A 20707-nucleotide genomic window follows, 5' to 3' on the forward strand; every position below is an offset into this window, starting at 1 on the left:
AAATGTTTTTTTTATCTTGACATTTTAAAAATAAGGGCTTACTTTGAAGACACACAGGACATGCAAAGGCAAACTAATGGTGACATCAGTAATTATTGAAACATATAAATGTAACATTATACATATTATATAAGCACCTGAGATCAGTAGGGGAAACACAGACAGTGTTTCTTGCAATTATGTGAAGACAGCTGTTGATATTTTTAGGAATAAGGAGATGGTCCACTTGGTCATTTCTTGAGAGGAGGCACTGGGGAGCTGGGGGGCACTGGCAGGGAACAGCCTCTCTCCACTTCTGCCAGGGAGCCCAGGACATGGCTCCACCAACAAAAACTAAGGACCAACACCAGGACCAAGGAATGAGGCAAAACAGGCCCTGAAGGAGAGCCCCCACAGGCACCCAAGTTCATCAGCACCCACCCTTGAGCTCTGGCTCAATGGTGCTGCATCCCACTGCCCGGGAGCTGGGGAGAAACCAGTGCTGGCTGCAGGTGTGACAGCCACCAACCCAGGCTCCCCATCCTGCAGCAGCCAGACCAGATGTGCTGCGCTCTGTATTTGTGCCTACTGCAATGTTTGCCACAGGAGGGGCACCGAGGCCTGGCCTTGCTCCCCACCCACGTCCCCAGGCCACCACCAGTCACATTTGCTTCTCGTTCTCTGGTGTTGGCCCAGGAGCTCGCAATGAGCAACACCACCCCTCAAAAGGCAAACACATCAAAAGCCAGGACCATGCAAAGGCAGGGCAGCAGCAAGAGGAAGTCTCATTCAATTCTTGTCTCTTCCCTGAGGAAAGACTATATAGCACTAATCACAGTAATAAATTACCTGCAATCAGATTAGCTATTTGTTCATCACATTCCAGTTTTTCCTTCTTGAAAGGCCCTGTGGCATTGCACAAGATCCACTCTCTCTGATAATATTTCTGAAATATTCTGGCATGTTTTCTTTTGGCAGACCTGCCCTTTGTCTATAATCTGTTGACCTTGTGTTTAATATGGAAGCATAAACAGTCGTCTTCAAAAACCTCCTACTCTATGCTAATTTAGTTTTATCTTGACCAGATTAATCTCTGTGTATCTGCATCAGTGCTGCCTGTACAGCACAACACACAGGTTGAAAGGCATTTCCTCATTTTCCTTCACTAAATCTTTGTTAGCTACATTTGGTCTTTATAAGTCTGATTTCCTAACTATCAAATCTTCCATCATGCATCAGTAACATTATTCATTCTAATTTATACTGTGACTGTGGAAGACAATTAGAAGACTCCTTTTCCAAACTAGAAAAAGTGTGATCTGTTTGCTGAGCCAAGCACTTCAGAAACCCCAATTATTAACTTCCAGCATAATAACTGAGTTTATTTAAAACACTTAAATGCTTAACAGGTGAGATCAAAAGGCTAAAATTGACACGACCAAAAATGACCAGGCCACTAAGTCTGTGAAATAGAGGTACTTATACTGGAGTATTTGGAACCCATATTTATGTGTATATACACACACACAACAGGGTGTGCATATGTGCATCTTCAAAATATATCTATTATTTTGGTTAAGATGTTTTTAAACATCTGCTCTCAACAGTAAAAACAAGGGCCCAACGTAACCACTGATCAAGAAAATACTGCAATTAGACAAGTTGTTCTTTTCTGGAGGCCGAAAGGTCAATATCGCTCTTGCTCAGGTAAAGGCAGTGATGGTTAACTCTGAATGACTTGTAAAAATGGAACTGTTTACAGTAAATACATTAATCAGGGAGTCTCAGAAAATTTCTGTGACTTCTGGTGTAACAAATCAACCTCAAGCTACAGTCCCAAGTACCTTTGTCCCCTCCCAATGGTTCATCTTTACTCCTGTGCCATGACACCTTCCTGCCAACACAAAGACTTGGTGGGCACAGAGCAGAGTGGATCAGGAAACTGATCCAGATGAAAACTGATGTAGCAAAAAGGAGTGGGGGTCTGTGAATGCTGCTAAGGCAGAACATCTCTCACTGGCTGCAATCACTTACACCACTCCAAGTGTCAGCTGAACAACAGACTGACTTTAAATATACCTATTACATGGGACAAGGGGGGAAGCTTGGGGGACAGGGGGTTGTGTGGTTTTTTTTTAATCTATGTAAGTAGTCATTTCAGTGGGTTCCTTTAAGTTCACCTTAAGCACTTGGATCCTAGGAAGCCTTAATCTGTTGAACAACCACTCCCATTTTAATAGCATGCTTCATATGAGTACAGTTTAGTCACACAACCCAAGTTCTGTAGAGCTGCCAGACATGAAAAGGAGTCTGCCTGGCAGTGAATGTTAACTGCTGAGTCCCTATAAAAATAGAAAATCACATTATTTTTCGACTACTGTTACCTGTAAACCCCACAGGGAAGTATGGGAATAAGAAATAATGTGATACTAGCTGTCTATATAGTGGTAGAAACCTGTATTTACACACAAATTATATGAAAGTGCTTTTGATGTGAAGCTCTGAATATGCATATGCATGTATTAACTATTCAAACCACACAACACTTCCATGAAACATGAAGCTTTTTTCATGCCTATTTCATAGCCTCATAAACCCTTTGGCCATATGCTGAGAAATAGGCTGAGAAACCTTGAAGTATAAATCTTAGCCCCCTCAAAAAGAGGGAAAATTGTACAAGAGAGAGATGTGTGTGCAAGTGAATCATCTCAAATTTATGGTATACTGTATATGCCTCAAAAGTGCAAAACTGATCATGGAGCATTTACTTATAACCAACCCCATACACGTCCAGGGATAAACATGGAATGAGCAGATTTTGTGTTGCTCCTACAGACTTCCAGTCCCCACAGCTGCAGCTGCTGAGGGCAACCAGCACAGCCCACCACTGGTCAGCAGCCATAAAGCTCTTCCTAGACAGGTTTCTCATGGAAAGCCCTTGGCACTGCAGGGCCATGGTACTCTCTATTCCCAGCATTTACAGCACAATCATAACGCACAGAGGCTCCTTTCAGCTTTTTAAAACAAAGACAGAATATCTCAAAGACTCCAATTTCTCCTTCAGCAGCAACAAGTAAGTTAGGCTGCATAAGTACAGTTATACAGACTCAAGCTTCCACAGGATAAGCTTGACCTATCCCACCAACAACCCACTTCAGGTACCGAGATCCAAAACTGGGTAAGAAAAACATCTTTTCTAAGATGAGACTGACCAACTGACTATGAAAATATTTTGGCTGTTTTAACCAAATCAGCCTTCACAAAAGTCCTCAATGGAACAGCTCAAACTGGTATCAAGCAACACACTGGCTGAAAACATAGCCCATGAATTTCTGTGCAGTTTAGCTCCCTGTGTCTGTAGAAACCTACACAATGAAACAATTAAAAACCAAAAAAAAAGCAGCAAATAAGAAACAGAACATGCACAAAGACAGAACATGCTTCTAAAACAGTACAAAGAACTGAAGTACAAGAGCTCTCAAAATCTTCCCAGCGAAAAGTATTCTACCATCAGTTCAGATGCTTCTTTTTTTTTTTCCTTTCCCTCCAGTTTTGGAGAAGAAAAAATAAAGGCAAAACTCACATGGGCAACACAGCAAGAGGAGAGGATGAATGAAAATTTAACTGTTTTGCCTTTATGCAAAGAAAACATCAGATCGCAGCACAGGGAGAAGCAAAGGCTGAGACCCTTGAATTCCTGTGATAAATCCAAAGCTTGTACATTAAAGCTCCCCTTTGTTGAAAACACTGTTAGACACAACAAAACAGAAATGTTAGGTAAGTGCAAGCTCTGCCTCTGACCTTTCCCTCTGTAACCGTCAGGCTTCATTAATTTTCACAAGGCCTGACAGCTCTAGCGTTAATACTCACACTTGCGGATCGAGCCACACAGCAGGTTCAGAGTCTGCTACCTTCTCCTCTGAAACTCATGCATTAGGATTTCTTCCATGCTGGCAATGGAAAACCAAGTCTAAGAAACATTAAACACAAAAAACTACGTTACAATAATGCCAAGGGTGAGTCATAAACCCATGAAAGCAAGGAAGCACTGAGCAAATCTCGCCTGAGCACCTGTAACTGAGATGAGCAGTGCCTAGGTGCTCCAGGACACAGGGCCCTGTCCCAGGACCACAGGCACAGGTGCTGCTCCACCTGGACAGGCACTGCAGAGCAGTTTGATGCTGCAGCATTGGTGGTGCCTAATACCAAGAGTTTCCACTCATTCTCTCTTCCACAAGTAAATGTAGTGACTTTTGCACAACACTGGGCCAAAACATTCCCACGTGCAGCATGAATCCTGTGACAATGCCAGGTGCACTGCAGAACCTACTCAACTACAGGTCTGATTTAACCACACTCCACCATTGGTGACAATTCCTTGCTTTTATGTTTTTATGTCTCAACCATAACATTATTCTAATGTAACTGTTTGTGATTAATATCTTCCTCCCGTCTGTTAAAATGAAAAATGTAGCACTACATAAGCGACAAGCTTTTGTTTCCCTTCAGTGTTCCACGGCTTCCTTAGCATTATTCTGACATAACTTGTCCTGGGCTTTGATCTCCAGCTTGTTTTGAACTTCACTGGGCTACTGTTATTGAAATACCTTTATTTTTTTTGAAACATGGAAAGGTTCATTAAACTTTTAACAATTAAGATATGATATTTCTCTGTTTTGAAACAGAATCTGAAGTTTTTGTTCAGTCTAACCTCAAAAGCAAAAAAAAAAGCCTCCAGATTTTGCAGCTCACAGCACTGCCAACTTTAGGTGTAAAAAGTCCCCCCAAATTGACTTTAAAATTATGAAATCTGAAACACAAGCAGCACAGATTGCTTGCTAGTCCCTGGAAAGGCTTTCTTCTCAGGCTTTTAATTATGCAACCTAAAAGATAGAGCTTTCAAGAGGGGGGAAAAAAAAAATCACATAACTTAAATTCAAAGGAGCTGGCAGCTGTTAAATTTAGCAAATTCTGACACAACACCCTACCTGGAAATTGCAATAGCCTTGTTTGTCCCTTTTCTTTTTTCAAGTGCTTCTTGCGTTAGTGGTAGTTCCTGCTCCTGTCCTCTTTCCCAGGGCAAAACAATCCCATGGCTGTGCTGGTGCCATGTGCCCCCTCTAAGGGATCCTTTAACGGAAACGGTGCTCACTTTGAAAATTACAAGAGTTTTTGAGGCGAGAACATTTTTTGTCTGGCAGAGCTGAAGGGTGTTTCCCCAAACAGAATTACCCCATATTTACAGCTACAGCGACGCTTGCACCAACCCCCAGCAGTTCAGGGTCTATGGTGCGTGTGTACTGTAAATATAGAGAAATACATTCTGTTTTGTCCAACAGAACTCTAGATTTTCCCTTGCAATCGAGATTTTAATGTACCAGGGCTGACATATTGTAGACCAATGTCAGCACATTGTGTGGTTTCAAATGGCTGCAACCTGGAACTCCAAATACTAATGCTGAGAACAGGAATCTAAGCTCTGCCTTCACAGTGCCAGTAGGGCTAAGTAGAAATGTCCTTCTTGGACTTAATTTAGACTTAATTGAAAAGGGACGTTTTTGGTTACTATTACATTAGGCCAAAATATAAAAATGAACCCTAATACTATCTAAATCTAATAAGAGAAAGCCATCTCTCTTTCAAAATTTTCAAAGCATTTTCTATAAATGCATCACAGATCAATTTACATGGTACTTTTGCCAATAAGCAAAACAAAATCACAGGTTCCAATTGGCTTAACTCATATTGGAAAGCGCGAAAGCAAATGCTAGAAAATGCAATTACTGCAAACAAACTCCATTTTCTCCACTCAGGTGGGAATTTCGGAGAACATTTTATTGCACTCAAATAATATTTCTAAAGGCATCAATACACAATTCTATTTTCTTTTCTGATTCCCCCACACTATATAACCTAATCCTCCATAAAGAAATTCACCAGATTTTGAAATAATATATTGGTTGTTGATATTACCTTGTGCACACACATACTGTATCAATTTAAATTATTTTTCTCCATGAATCTTAAGAATATAAAAAGCAACTTCCACTGCCTGACACAAACAGATCTGGACCTATTTCCCATAATATACCCTTTGTCTCTGTAACCTACAATTCCAATTAAGCCTTTTTTCCCCCCTAAAATAAATTAATAAAAGCCATGAAAAAGGAGGTCATCTTGAGAAACAATTATACAGAAAGTAATTAAGCTAATCATAATTATCACAGACAATGTCTTGGTATTTTAATGTACATGTATTTTCAAACTGCAAAAGGCCAGGGAAAGCTAAGGACAAGATTTTCCAGAAAAAGTGAAACCTTTATTTAAAAGATAAACAAGGTTTGATATCAATTCTTAGTGAAGGAAATGAGAATTATGAATGCAGGACCCAGATATAGATTCTGCCCCAAATTCTTCTACCTTGTTGACAGGGACCTTTAAACAAGCAGCAGAAGTTCCTTTTCTGCCCATACACCCCTATCAGGATCCTTCCAGTATCTACCCACCTATCTTAATATGAACAAATAAATACACCAGCCAGGGAAACATATCACCACCAAAACATCTTCCCGTTTCCCAAGTCTTTAAGCTTGTTCCCATTATTTGTTTACTCATTTTTAGAAGAAAGTCTCTGAGACTTACAAATGCACAAAGCAGTAGGAAATCACCTTCCTCTGTCTCACAGCCTGGTAGAGCCCAGTCAGTATTTCTGAAAAAAACCCCTCCAAACATCTCTTTTTTCTGTATTCCAGGAAGGTATTTAGAGCATTTCGTATGAAGAGAAAAATCTCAAAATATAAAAGAAACTTCTAAAAGTTATGTTCTTTCTATGATACATTATATTCTACATCACTTCTTGATTTTATACATGGAACTGAAATCCTTCCTTTCAAATTATGATTTTTGAGTACATTGTTGGTAAGCTACAAAACATACTGAGGTTCATAATTTACCAACTATCAGTACTAGTGTAATGTGGATAAATACCTGTAATGATAAGGAGAAAGACAAAAAGCAGGGATAGCAAGAATAATCACAAGGCAAATAAACTCAAAGAGAAGAAATAAGTGTTTATTAAATATCCCAAAGGCTTTAAAAGCATGAACTACTGTCTAAAAGCAGGGCAACAGCTTTTTAATAACTCTGAGAATGTAACATTCTCCAGTGTGCTAAAGCAATTAGCTACTTTTGAGATTTTACCCTGTGATCAAGGCTTGTGCTTTTATTTGTAAACATTAAAGCATAAGAAGCAAGTTTGATATTCAAAGGAAGTTTTAAACATATTTTCACGTGGTAATGCTGATGCTTGTTGGGAATTGTTTCTTCCTTTTCTAAGTTGGAAGAGCAGAAATCTAAAGCTTAAGCTAAACTCCACTTCTGGAGTCCAATATCCATGTGACAACATGGATAGCACTCTCCAGAACCACCTCCATGGTCCTTTTCTGAAATGTTTATGGAGGGTAAAACACAGAGAGAAACTGCACAGAGAATACAAACACAAATTACAGTCAACTAAAATATTCAGGCAGGTCTTTAGGAACCTCCAGTATTATTTTCTGAACCCCATGTTTAAATTTATTATTCTAAATAAAGTTAAACATTCCATTACAGTCTTTCAAGATGAACTTGGATACCAGGAATCTCCTGAGCCCTGTAAGGAAATTCCTTTTAATAACCCAACTCACAGAGAGGTTTCTTAGCTACTAAGAGAGACAACCAAATCACTCCAGCTGTATCATGTTATTACAAGGAACCGAATTCCTCTTATGCAGGTTTCTTTCCTGGCCATCTAGAATTCCCTGAGCAGAAGGGCACACAGCCCCAGATACCTTCCTTGTGAGTTTAAGCACAGGGACAAACACTGAACACCAAAAGGAGAGAGAGAAGGAAGCTTGAAGCCTGATAAAGGTTTAGAGTGGTAACTATGGACATTGGTGCCAGTGCTATCTGAGTTCCCTGTCTCACCCCTGCTACTGGTTCTTGCCACCTCCTCTGTTTCTGCTGGCTTTGCAGAATTTCAATTACTAGCTTATTATTGGTTGTCATTTGCATTACAGCATCCTAGGACCTCACAACAGATAGTTCAAGTTCAGACGGAAGTGTTAAGAATCCAAATCTTTGAATTTCAGAGGAGAAAACTATGTGCTGGAATACCTCCTAAACTGTCCTTCCAAAGGCAGGACAAAACAAGAATGAAGAAAAGTGCATGTAATGTAAACTCCATTCTGCAATAGAGTTTGCATGCTTTTATTTGTGACAGAATTCAAGTAAACTCTTGATCTTTCCTGCTCTTGTTACAAGGCCCTCTGCTGCTGCCATCTCTTGCTCTTCAGTAAGGATAATTGTAAGCCACTAACCTAGGAGTGAAATGTTTTAAAATCAAGTTAAATGAATGTGTGAGATTTATGGTACTTATCATTGTGCATTTGAACTTACAGTAACTTTTTCACAAGGTGCTTGAAAATCTGTGTGCTGCAGCATCTGTACTTTAGTGCAGAGAAGGACACTGAGAATTCTGGTCCACTAATAAATAGTTCTCTGTAATTAAATGTTATGGTTAATTGTTGGAGCATGCGATTTTTCATCTAGTGTGCTTTCTGCAGAGTAGGGCCTCTCCTGACATCCATTTTAGCCATCTTTTCTAGCCTTTTAAACAAAAAATGGGATGAGAAACCTGCTGTAATAAGGCATGATATGCAGACAAAGTTTTGCTGCATAGAGCAACAACTACAGTTAATCAGAGCCAGTCATTAAGACAAAGCACTCAGAGAGCAGCTATTTCAGTCACTTAGACAAAGGTAACAATTTATTCCTTATTTATACTCCTTTCTGCTAAGGTTTTGCCCTCTCACCTCGCAGGCAAGCATCATTGTTTTCACAGCTGGCCTCACGGAAGCAGTTGTTTATGAATTGCTGTATTGCTTCCACTCGAACTGTACACACTCTGGTAACTCACTCCAGGGCCAGACCCCTTCAAACACCAGAGCAGAGGCTTTTCCCTCCCCTGTCCCTGTGCAGCCTGGTTGGCCAGCACCGCAGGGCATCCCCTCCTGCCTTTCCCACTCCAGCTAATGGCACAGGATTGCAATTTACAGCAAGGAGACAGCAAATGGTGAGTGGCTTTCCATACAGTGTGGATTACTTCGCACGGAGTTTTATGAGGGGATATCAGTCCAGGATCTTTACTCTCAGGACCACAAGTATGGCTGCAGCTACATTATTTTATTCCCAGCGACCACTGAAACTTGCAGCAGGGACAGAGGAGAGCAGAAGGAACAAACTCCTTCCCCACCATGCTCAGGAGACATCTGCACAAAACTGCAGCAAACTTTGTGTCTGCCTTGTAGCTTTTCTGCTCATCTCTTGAATGAAGGCAAATGCCAAGTGCTGCTGAGGGAGCAGGGAGCCTTCAGAGCAACATATGGGGGAGAGCAGCTCAGGGGAAAGTAAGGACATGTGGGTAATTTTTTATCATTTGCAGCTCTGTTTTAAACTAGAACCCTTTGTGTTGGCTAGTTACACCAAAAAAATGTAATGGCAACATTGAAGAGAAAAGGAGCTACTGCACTCTGATACCCAGCCTGTCCTGTAATGTGAAAGCTTCTGGTTCATTAGAAAAGATGCACATAATTCTGAGGTCTTTATGGTTCACTCACCAAAAATTACAGAAATCCAAAGTACAGAGTGTTACTGAGCTCTCATTTCTTAATTATATTAACTTGAGAAGAGATATAGCTCTGGAAAAAGCAGGTGAAAAAAAGCAGGTCCAGTACTTTATATCCCTGTGCTCTCATTTGTCTCCCTCTTCTTTATAGTCTCCATCCCGCCCCCGGTTTGATGTTATTTTGTTCTCCCCTGTGTTGGTTTTCCATCTTGCCTCTCTCCACACTGCTGTCCCCTGGTGTGCTGCTTTGTTCCTTCTCCACTAAAGGTACCATCAGGAGCCAGTGAGGGTTTGGTGACTTTCACCTCTCAGCTGGGGTGCAGGACGAGAAAAGAGACCAGAGCAGCTCAGTGAAGTGAGGCACTGAAGTGACCTGAGCCTCAAAGCCACCACAAGTCCTGAGAAACTCCTCCGTTCCCAGAGCTGTGGAAGGGCCACCGAAATCCAGCCCTCCTGTGAGCCCAAGGCTGAGCCCAGCCTGGTGTCACGGGGCAAGGCAGCACCATGGGTCCTCCCAGCCTCCTACCAGGGCTGACCAGGAGAAGGTGCTGCCCGTGGGTCTTGTAGCTGCCTTACAGAGCAGGTGCCATTATCCATTCTCATGCCCAGGATGACAGAGAAGGATGAACAAAACAAAAGCTCCTTTAGCTCTGGGAAAAGGGGTTTTCTTCTTTTTCTCCCCACTACCAGAGTGCCCACAAATATAACACCCTCCTGTATTTAGGTCCTCCAAAGCAATATACTCCCTAAATACAGGCAATTAAGATTTCAAGCTCTCCTAGAAGGCGTGACAGGGGTGGATGGGAGAGGTGGAGCTGCACAGGTCTTTCTTTCACAGCCCTTTTGTGCCCAGACACATCCTTCCAATGCAGGATTTGCCCAAGCTCAAATACTCAGCTTCAGCTCGGTGCAACAAGAAGGTTAATTAACAAGCTATGCAGGCTGGTTATAGCCAGCAATAAGCAGCTCTCTATTTTTCTTTAAGAAAAAAAGAAGTCAGTAATTCTTGGAACATTTATTAACCCCCTAGTATAGGCAATTACTGTAAGATAAAGGTCTGCCAGTCTTGCATTACCATAAATTGCTGCATGTTGCTTTTCTATAGCACAGTAATGTCCACAACCAGTGTGAATAAATGCTAACATTTGAGTTTTAAGCTTGATTCAACCCCCTCGATCAAACACTTTAGCAGATCTTCACTCTCAGTGGCTGTTTGGCCACAAGAAAAATAATCATTTTATACAAGCCCAAAAAATCCAGGATGGTATTTCACAGTGTTTTGTAGCTCAGTTTAATCTCATATATTTCCTAATATGCAGAACTGAAAAGAGGAAGGCGGGTGGGAAGTACAAAACCCAAAGATCATTCCTGCTGTCTACTAGGTTTTGTAGTCACATACAACATAAAAAAATGGTGGCAATAAAAAAAAAAGGAAGAGGCTTTGTAATAGACAGAACACTGCCAACCAGCTTTAAATTGAATTACACAGCCTGCTAATCTTTATGATGAAATAAAATTTCTTTGAACACTACACATTATACTAAAATCCACAGTGCTTTCTCCCCAACCCCATCCCCTCTCTGCTCAAAGCAACTCCTCCACCCTGAAACCATTGTTCTTTCTAGCCTGGAATGTGATGCTCTACTAACAGAAAGACTGACTTTAATTAGCTATTGTTAATATGGTGTGCGCGGTGTGAAAATTTAGGAGAGAAGTATTTTTGCACTTTGTATTTTTGATGCAACATTGTAGCGGGTTGGGTTTGTAACCAGGCAGAAACACCAATTTAGTGTAGTGGTTTGGTCCAAAATACTCATTACTGTTTATTTTCTGTGAGATAAGAATTAGGAGAAACGCAAAGCAGGAACCAAACTTGAAAGAATATAAAGAAGTTTATTAACAGACCTAAAAGAGGGGAAAAAAAAATTATACCACACCTTCAGAACTCTCATCCTCCCCCCACCTTCCTCCCTTCTCCCACTGACAATGTAAAAAGACAACCCTTAAGTTGTTCAGTCTGTTTACCACTTCCATAATAACCTTGTTCAGTCCATTTAGAAAGAGAAGTCTCTTCTTGCTTGTGCTATGAAAACATTATCACACTGAGACAGCCACCCAGGTTGGTTCTCTGCTCTCATGTGAGTCCCTTCCCCCAACTTGCAGCTTTTCTCACAAATGCTTTCGAGGGTCCACTCTTGAAGTTTTTTGGGGTACAATTTTAAGGTTGAGCCGTTCAGAAACAAAAAAACAGAGGCCCTTCTCCTTCCCTGGGAGCAAAGGGTCTTCATCATCATCATCTTTAGGACTATCTCTGGGAGCATCTCTAGGAACTGAGGTTTTCTCCTTTCCCGTTTGGAGCAAAAGTCCTCATCGCTTCCATCTCTCTCTGTCCAAACTTCTCATGAAATTACAGCTGCGTCAGCATCTGCCTATCTCAGCGCAGGTGCTTTTGCTTATGGGTTGAACACTCCACCCCCCATATCTTCATGAAATTACAACAGGACACTCTTGACATATCATAGCTTCACAACAGAATTTCAGCTTTAAGCATCTCCTCTTTCTCTTCCCTCAGGTTTTCAGCTCTTCACAGCACTAAAAGGGTTAATCTCACCTGGGCCTTGCAGCTGGAATGTTGCTTAAGGAAGTTGGTCACCTGACCTCTGCCGGACAGTGGTGGTTGCTCTGGCTGCCCACAGCCCTGCTGGGGGGGGTCATCCTGGAGCCGTGGCCTGGCCTGGCCCAAGCAGGGCCTGGCCGGGCCCGCTGGCCCCCACACGGGGCCTGCAGCCACCTGTCCCAGCACCAGAAATGAGAGAGAGCTGGGGGGGATTCTGTCTATTCTTAACTGTGTATCACAGAGGCGGTCACAGCTTTAAGTGGCTTAAAGAATTGTCCATATTCAAACTGGCCAGCTGATAGGTTCTATCAGGTCCCAGAGGAAGCTGTAAGCACCCCTTAGCAAGGACATCCCTTCCAGGACTATGCTTGCTAACCTATGACAAACATTAAATTTGCAAGTGAAGAAATAAACTGATGGTGTACAAAGAATCCATCCTTCGACTGCTCTCCACTGAAATCATTCTCATTACGATATGTGGCTGTGGCAGCAATACTGGAGGAAGAATCTGATGAAAACATCTATAAAGGTTTCTACTTGAGTGGCATTCGTTGTTTCATGCCTGGTCAATACAACAGCCATAAATCTCTTTTCTGTTTCAAAGTGGATTCGCAGGAAAGGAGGAATTGAAAGGAAGGATTTGGAGTTTTTTATAAATTTGGGTTCACTATAGCTTGTTATAAGAAACCTGATCATCCCCTCCCCCTTCTAAAACAACATTAGCAGCCCAGGGAAGCAGATCCAAGAAATGACCAAGCAATTATTGTGATTGAAAATCCATTCAAGAATTGTGCAATACTTTGCAGTGCTCACTGGCTCCTTTCTTTCATTGAAAATTACCAAATGAATGTATTAGTTTAAACTTACAAAGAGCCGCTCACTCCACAACATTATTCTCTCTGAAAGCCCATTTTACCTGAGCCAACTTTTCTAATGGCTGTCAAATAACACCTTTATATTTGGTTTGACCGAGCATGGCCATTCGTAAAGAGAATTTTACACTTTAGAAGCAAACACAGTTTAAAAACCCTCCGTTTTTCTATAGACCATTAGGAGATAGCAAAAATAGATTTTTGTGAAGTCTCTTTATGAAGAATTGCCAGGAATAACAAGAGCAGAACACAAAAGAACTGATCAGATATGAATGAACTTACACTGCTCCTCAGGCATGAATTCCATTCTAGTCAGTGGAAATTTTACTGCCTCAACATTCATTTTATCCAATTGTTTCTATTTTACCTACTAAGTTATACTTCTGGGGTTCTGTTTCCCACAAAGCAACTAATATCTGGCCCAGAGCAGAGGATAAATAAGAAAAAGCAGCTATATAACCATGGCACAAAAGGAGAATTTTGTACTTTTTCCTAATTTTGTTTTCACATTGCACTATAGGTTGCTACATCAAGAAAAATTATTCAGCCTATTACCAAAAATCAACATGGTCGTATTTTCCCACTGTCTTATAAATATAATAAAATGAAACATTCAAACTATTTTTGTATTCCTCTGAGAAGAAAAATCAAAGACAAAATTAGTAATAGTATATCATAGAAAGGTATATGCAAATAAAAGCTGAGCACTGATGATTAATTCAGTCAAACCATATGGGAATTGAAAACTAAGTACAAATGGGAATTTAACCATGACGTTAAACACAGTTTGAGTTAGAACAAAAGCAAAGGAAATATTTTTAAGTAGTAATATGGCAATAAAACCTAAATAATCTAGGAAGAAGTTTTTTAAAACTTTATGGTAAAGACAGAGTGAGATACATAACCCAGAGAACTATGAAGATTCTAGATTTCATGTTATAAAATCTGGGGGTTTTTTAATGAAACTGCATCAACGTGCTCTAAATTCATAATATTCAGTATCTAGAACTACTGAGCATGCAGACACACCAAATCTGGGTGTGCAGTGCACCTTCAGGTCTCTGGCACTCTCCAGTTCAGACAAGGCAGCCAATCTACAGAAACCCTTGATGGTGTCAGAGGGACAGAGAATGCCAACTCCAGCAGAAGAGTCACCTGTCCTCAGCACCAGCTCAACTTATCAAGATATCTCCATCCCATCCCACTGTCTGAAGCCTCAGGAAGGTTCTCACCAGAGTCATCACAGAAGACAGAGTTGTTTCCAAATTAGACAAATAGATTTTCCAGGGAGTTGCTTCCCCCTCTCCCAGAACAGCTGTGCAAAACTCACACATACTTACAGGATTAAAGCTACCTCAGCATTTTCTTTCACTTGCAATGAATGCAATTTTTTTTCAAGTGCTAAGAGTTTTGTTTATCAAAATGGTATTTTATGTTTAGTCAATTATTCATTCGAGCTATAACAAGTAGAGCAATATAGAGTTCAAAATATGCTCCAGATGGTAAAAACACAAATCAGAAATAAATCAATTTATAAAAAAGGAAGAGATTTGTTTTTATTACCATAATTTTACTTTAAAATATTCACAAGCTTCCTTCTGGTTCTAAATTACCCCAGAATACTTTGAGCTAATATCCCTCTGAATCTGAAGAAATTTAGAACTTACTAGTTTGGGTTTTTTTTATAAAAATAGTGTGATGTCAGGTGCCAAAATAATTCACATCAGAAATATACTTTTACAGAGCAAAAGCCTTCAAGAATAAACACTTCATCACACTGAAACTGTTCTCAATGTACATTAGTAAAAGGAACACACTTACTCTAAACCCTAAATGAGCCATGCCTGGAGAGAAGATGAAGCCAGATAACTAAGCCAGACCAGAGAGATTGAGAAAGGATAAAAGTGGAATGTGACCCTGCATTTTTAAACAGTGATAAGAAAAGAGCTTGATCTTACTATTATACTATTCTGGAACAGTTCATTTTTTTTCAAATTGAATTATGCTGTCTTCAATATGAAACACATTCTGGCAGGTGTCTGGCTTAACAGTTTTGAATATGATTTCAAATTTCCACAGCACTAATGCATAAATTTAAGTGTAGACTGGAACCAAGTGTCTGTCCATAGTTCTGAGAGCAACACCACATTTCCATTTTGTCATCGATTCCATGTAACAATTCCAGCAGCAATTCCAAGGCGATGCTGCTATTTCCAATAACTAATATTCATACAGAAATCAACTTTAAAATAATTGACAATACTTTGCTGAGGACCACATCCACATATGCAGAGTGTAACAAGAAAACCTCTGCATTAAAATTATATAATCATTCTTTTTAAGTAACATGATCAGGAACTACAGCACAGAAAAAAAAAAAAAAGCTGGTTTTTTTAGCTCTAGCAACAATGTTTATACTAAAGGCAAACATATGTTACAGGTAAAGAAATATTTGTTCCAGTACAAACACATACATATTTTGCCACTAAACCATTCACAAAGTTTCTACAGTCATTACCCCAAAGAAAATTAAAGGAAATAAACTTTCAAAACAAAGCGTGACTTAAAAAACATGAAACAGTCAAGTTGCTAAATCCTAGAACAACTCAGGAAAAACCTAGCTAAATTCAACTTTCAGATCCACAGACAATAACCAGCAGTAAGTTCACTTACTGAATTTATCCAAGTCTATCACTGCAAGATTTTGCCTTGCTCATGCAGTAATATTCTTTATAATAGAAACCTTGCATGGGGGCAAAAACAAACAGACCAGAACCAAAAAATGAACACAGTACGATATAACCACTAAACAAAAAAGTACAAAATAGGATATTTGAGAATAATTTCTAAACTGAATTCAAATTATTCACACAAGTAAGGATATGTACAATCAGGCCCATAGTAACTGAGCAAAACAAACAAATCAACTCATTAAAGATCTATCTGCCTATATTTATCTTTGCTTTCTCTTCAATTCTTATGAGTTATTCAATCTCTTTCCATCATCCAGAAAAGGAAATATTGCACTATGAAGACAGAGCTATAATTAGATATTCTTCTATTTCATTTCACATATATGACTGAATGAGAATGGATGGAAAAAATATGAACAGAGATAATAATAGTAAGTTGAAACATCCAGTAGAAAATATATTGGGCACAGAATAACATCTCAATTCTTCCTCAGCACATAATGCTGTGTTTACTGCAAAATTATTTAAGTTACTATAAGAGACTTTTAATGAAAACAATTATAAATTTAAAATAACTGTGTTTAAAGCATTTAACAGTCCCTAAGGTCAAGTGATTACAGCAGTTACAAGACCCAAGGGACATGCTCACACCAAAACAAAGTGAATAAATTACCTCAGCCAGTGTATGTAATCACTAAGTGACCACAGAGGTTATTCAGTGTATAAGCCCAGATGACTTCCATGCAAAACCAATAATGAAAATGTAACAGCCAAAGAGAAAAAGCATTTAACTAGCAAAAGTTGCAGGAAGGGCTGAGAACTTGGAAGAATGGGAAAGAGTGTGCAGAAAGCAAGTTCCATGACTTGGCTGTCAAGACAAGGAAGAAGGATGAGTGTAAATTAAATGGACAGACAAGATGCCAAACATTTTTCCCAGGTGAAAGACCCGAATTGTTGCAAAGGGATTCAAGGCTCAAAAAATATAAAACTGCAGAGCTGACAGCAGGGCTCTCAGCCCTGTATAACTGTGGCATATGTAATGCCCAGTGAAGTACAAGCAAGGCAGGCGCTCAGAATAATAATCTTTTAACTTTCCCCTTAGTTTTACTGCCAGAAAAAAATTATTGTGTCTTAGTTACCCCATGATATAATTCTAATGGAGGAAAGACCCTGTTTTTTACCACAGAGTATGTAAGATAAGCTGCAGAATGAAACTCAGCTTTGATCTGGCTTCTCTCCCTCATGACATAAATGATACAGATGCCTTGTCTTCATTACAGCTTCACAACACAATTGCCAGTGGAGAAAACCACACCCAAGAAAGGCAGGAAAACATTTTTCTATACGGACAACCTTGTATTTGATGGCAGTTCTCAGTATTTAGCTTTGGAATAAGGTTCCTACCAACTATGGTCAAAAAAGATGCCTCCCATCACACTGCGGCAGCAAAAGGAATCCTGCTTGTTCATGCCTGCCACTGGTATGTATTTTTTTAACTACTGCACATCATCACCTCACATCTTTGAATGTATAAAATCTTCACAACACACACAGTAAATAATAAAAGAGTAAATGGTAAAACACAATTAACACATTTTGCAGACAGGAGTCAGAAAAAAGTGGCAGAAGGACATGCCTGACTTCAGTGTTTTGATTCCTGGTGAGGATGCACTGAAGCAAGTATTCAACATTCCCACAGATGAATCAATTTTCTGTCTTGCCCTGTGCCAGGAAGCTAATAACTGGTATTATATTTATATGAGAAAATGCAAGTGGACTCTGTGCACGTAAAAAGAATTTTCTCTGTATCTGAAATATGAAAGCCTGAGGCCAAAGCCAGTAGGCCCTTACACAGTCAAAGCTTCCAGTTTCAGTGAAACTGACTGCAAAATCTGCTTTCTCAGATAAATACTATACTGTCTTCTACAGGAACTATGCTAAGAAAGTCCCCTGGTAAACTACTGAGACTGGAAAACAACCTACTCAAAGGGTTATAATTTTTCTGTTGGGAATGTTAAGCCAAGGACCTATGTGTTAAAATAACATCATCATGAAACACCTGTTAGATACAAGGAATGTCAAGTGGCTGCCAACAAGATCCCCCACAGAAGGGTAAAAGCATCCTGGCAGATTGTTTGGTTTGGCTTTCTGCAGCACTGAGTGTTTTCAAATGCCAAGCACTGGACACAGGCTCTGGCTGAATCAAAACAGCATTTGTGAAATTACTCAAGGGCCAAAGAGGAATTCAGGTGGCCAGACACTGCTCTTAGCAATGCACTCAGGGTAGGCTGTGGAGGTCTGTGCTCTCCAAAAGGCAATTCCTCTTCTGGGGCTGCCTGGCATCTGCAACAACTGAACCCCGTTGAGCAGCAGCGCTGCCCAGCTTCTGTGAGGAACGAAGCTCGGTGGGACCCACCCCTCACTGCAGGGAAGCTGAGATTCCCAGAGCCTTCCCCTTGGCTACTCCTCACCTACTTGTCCTCCTCCTGTACAACACCAACATTTGCATGGGATCCCACAGAACACTCAAAAGCTGAGGAAGATGATTCCTACTGTGTCTCTTCCCTCACCCCATAATGTATCTACCTACTTCTCCTACCACTTCTAACTTCCCATTCCTGCAATTACATGCCCAGAAAAAGGATCATTTTGAGCTTATCAAATCTAGTATCACTTTCTAGAATAAGAACAATAAAACTAAGTTACAGTGATTTGATTAGAAAGCCCCACTCCTACATGAACAGCAATAAAAAGAATGAAAAACACTAATTAAAATAGGGTTGTGGAAATCAAAGGAGGTCAGGTAAAAAGAAGAGTATGAAGAAAATGCAAAGAAGGATGACAAGAGAGACAATGTAGAAGTTCTTCTATTTAAAATTCCTTTTGTAAATCCAAATGTTCCTTACATATCTCTTGAAGGGTCAGCCAAGGAACTCCAATGCAATAAAATGATTCTGTTAAAGGCACACAGAGATGCTGCCATCACACAGCACACAAGAGAGAGTGGTAAATCCTGATGACAAAGCTATGCTTTGAAATATTTTTTATATAATGCTGTAAATTCATTCTAATGCTTTTTGAAAATCAGCTGCTCAAGTCACCTTCAGCTCAGGGTATTTCTAGACCAAGAGGTGGCATGGCAGTGCCCAACCAGCCTACCAGTGGAATTTTAACAGGACCATCCCACACAAGTTCCCCTCCTTCATTTTGGTTTTCTGCTGTTGCTATTTAATTGCCCTCAATTCTAGCAATATGCTGTCAGGGCACTGCTGTCAAATACAGCAGAATATGAAAGGTATTCTACCAAAGAGATACTGGCTGCCCGTGATCAAAGTTAAAATGCCAGTACTCCAACTCAAAGGGGCAAGCACGTGAATATCACCCCCAAAAAAATTCTCTTCTTCCAAACAGTATTATTGATTCTGCCACGCGGTACTGTGGGAAGAAGGACTTTCATCATTTCCAAGTATGTTGTAACTGCCAGCACTGCCTTAAGTTACAGTAAACCCAAAATACAGTGAGCAGCAGTTTTGGCTGTGGATATAAAACCCTTCAGCCTCAACTAATGGGACACTGTATCCTTTGTATGAGGTGCCACCACCTCCTCAGCACTCCCATAGGGGTACACCGTTCTTGTTGTGCAATGACAGAAGGTAATGCAGAAATACAGCAAAGTCTCTAAATTTGTCTTAATTAACAGAATTATACTGAGGCTAGAAACAGCACATCACATGAGGACAAGTGAAGTAAGGGTGGGGGAGATTTTCAAGTGCCCTAATTCAATTAGGAGGCAGTGACTGACACTTGGACAGGAGAGGTTAATTGGGGTCACCAAAACGCAGTAATTCCTTACCTAACCAGTCATTAAACTTCTTAACCTCTGAGGGCAGTCCCAGCTCGGTGAAATCGCCCGTGTGAAGAAGGATGTCCCCATAAGGCATCTGGATGCCATCTGTTCTGGAGTGTGTGTCTGAGACGCAGACAAATCGCGTGTGGCCCGCTGGTTTTGGAGTGTCATATGGGATGGGGTCGACCCTAAAGCAGACACAAAGATCTCATAACAGTTACAAGGTTAAAAACCTCACATCTATTATTTCAGATATCAACACACATCTCTCTCCACAAAAGCGTGCACACACACACACACACACACATCCATTGACACACTCCATGCTCTGCAACAACACTGCCAAAAATCCAGGAGGGACCACAGTGCTGCTTAAAAACTTACCTGGTAAGAAAGGAAGATTAAAATATACACAAGATATGGCCACTTTCTGATACTAAAGTTTAGTTAAACATTGGAAAAATGGATTTAGGAGACTTTGAATTCAGATGTTTTACACTGTGTGCCATATACATGAACAGGTACAGAGGCCATGAAATAACAGGTCCCACAGGGGGGCCAGGAACTGGCTCTCACCTGAGCTGAGCAGCTTAGCAGCAGATTTTGTTCAAGGGCATCAATCCCACAGATTCCAGCATAGAGTATTTGTTTGCACACAATACATTCAGGAGTGCTTTGATGAAGGCTAGAAACTGCAGAACTGAGCCTAGTGACAACTTCCTAAACTCATACAAAGTCCTGAGCTCATCTTCCCAAAATCTGTCAAGTCAGGAACTGATGTGCTATCACACTAAGCAACCACATATAAAGCATTTTTTTTCTCTAGCCAACAATGTTAATATTTTAGTTCAATTGGTTATTTGCAAGCCATATTTGGTAATTTGATCTTATCAACTACATGTGACCCATCATGGAAGTTTGGTCATTTGGTTTTAGAGATTTATTTTTTATTATTTAAGCAGAATAGAGAAAAATAACAGGTAAGATAAATGTTTTATGCATACTTAGTGGTTAGAAGCTTTAATTTGCAACAGA

The 20707-nt window shown here is 40.2% G+C and overlaps 1 protein-coding gene across 3 annotated transcripts in view; it reads right to left on the reverse strand.

Annotated features, from left to right (window-relative positions):
- Window positions 1–20707, reverse strand: part of MPPED2 (metallophosphoesterase domain containing 2) — a 106974-nt gene that overhangs the window by 49964 nt on the left and 36303 nt on the right. For all 3 annotated transcript variants that reach the window (XM_069015894.1, XM_069015895.1, XM_069015896.1), the window contains exon 3: window positions 19679–19860. In XM_069015894.1, the coding sequence (XP_068871995.1) occupies window positions 19679–19860 (182 nt within the window). The remainder of the gene's footprint in view (window positions 1–19678; window positions 19861–20707) is intronic.

The sequence above is a fragment of the Aphelocoma coerulescens genome, chromosome 5 (assembly GCF_041296385.1).
Source record: "Aphelocoma coerulescens isolate FSJ_1873_10779 chromosome 5, UR_Acoe_1.0, whole genome shotgun sequence".
NCBI lineage: Eukaryota > Metazoa > Chordata > Aves > Passeriformes > Corvidae > Aphelocoma > Aphelocoma coerulescens.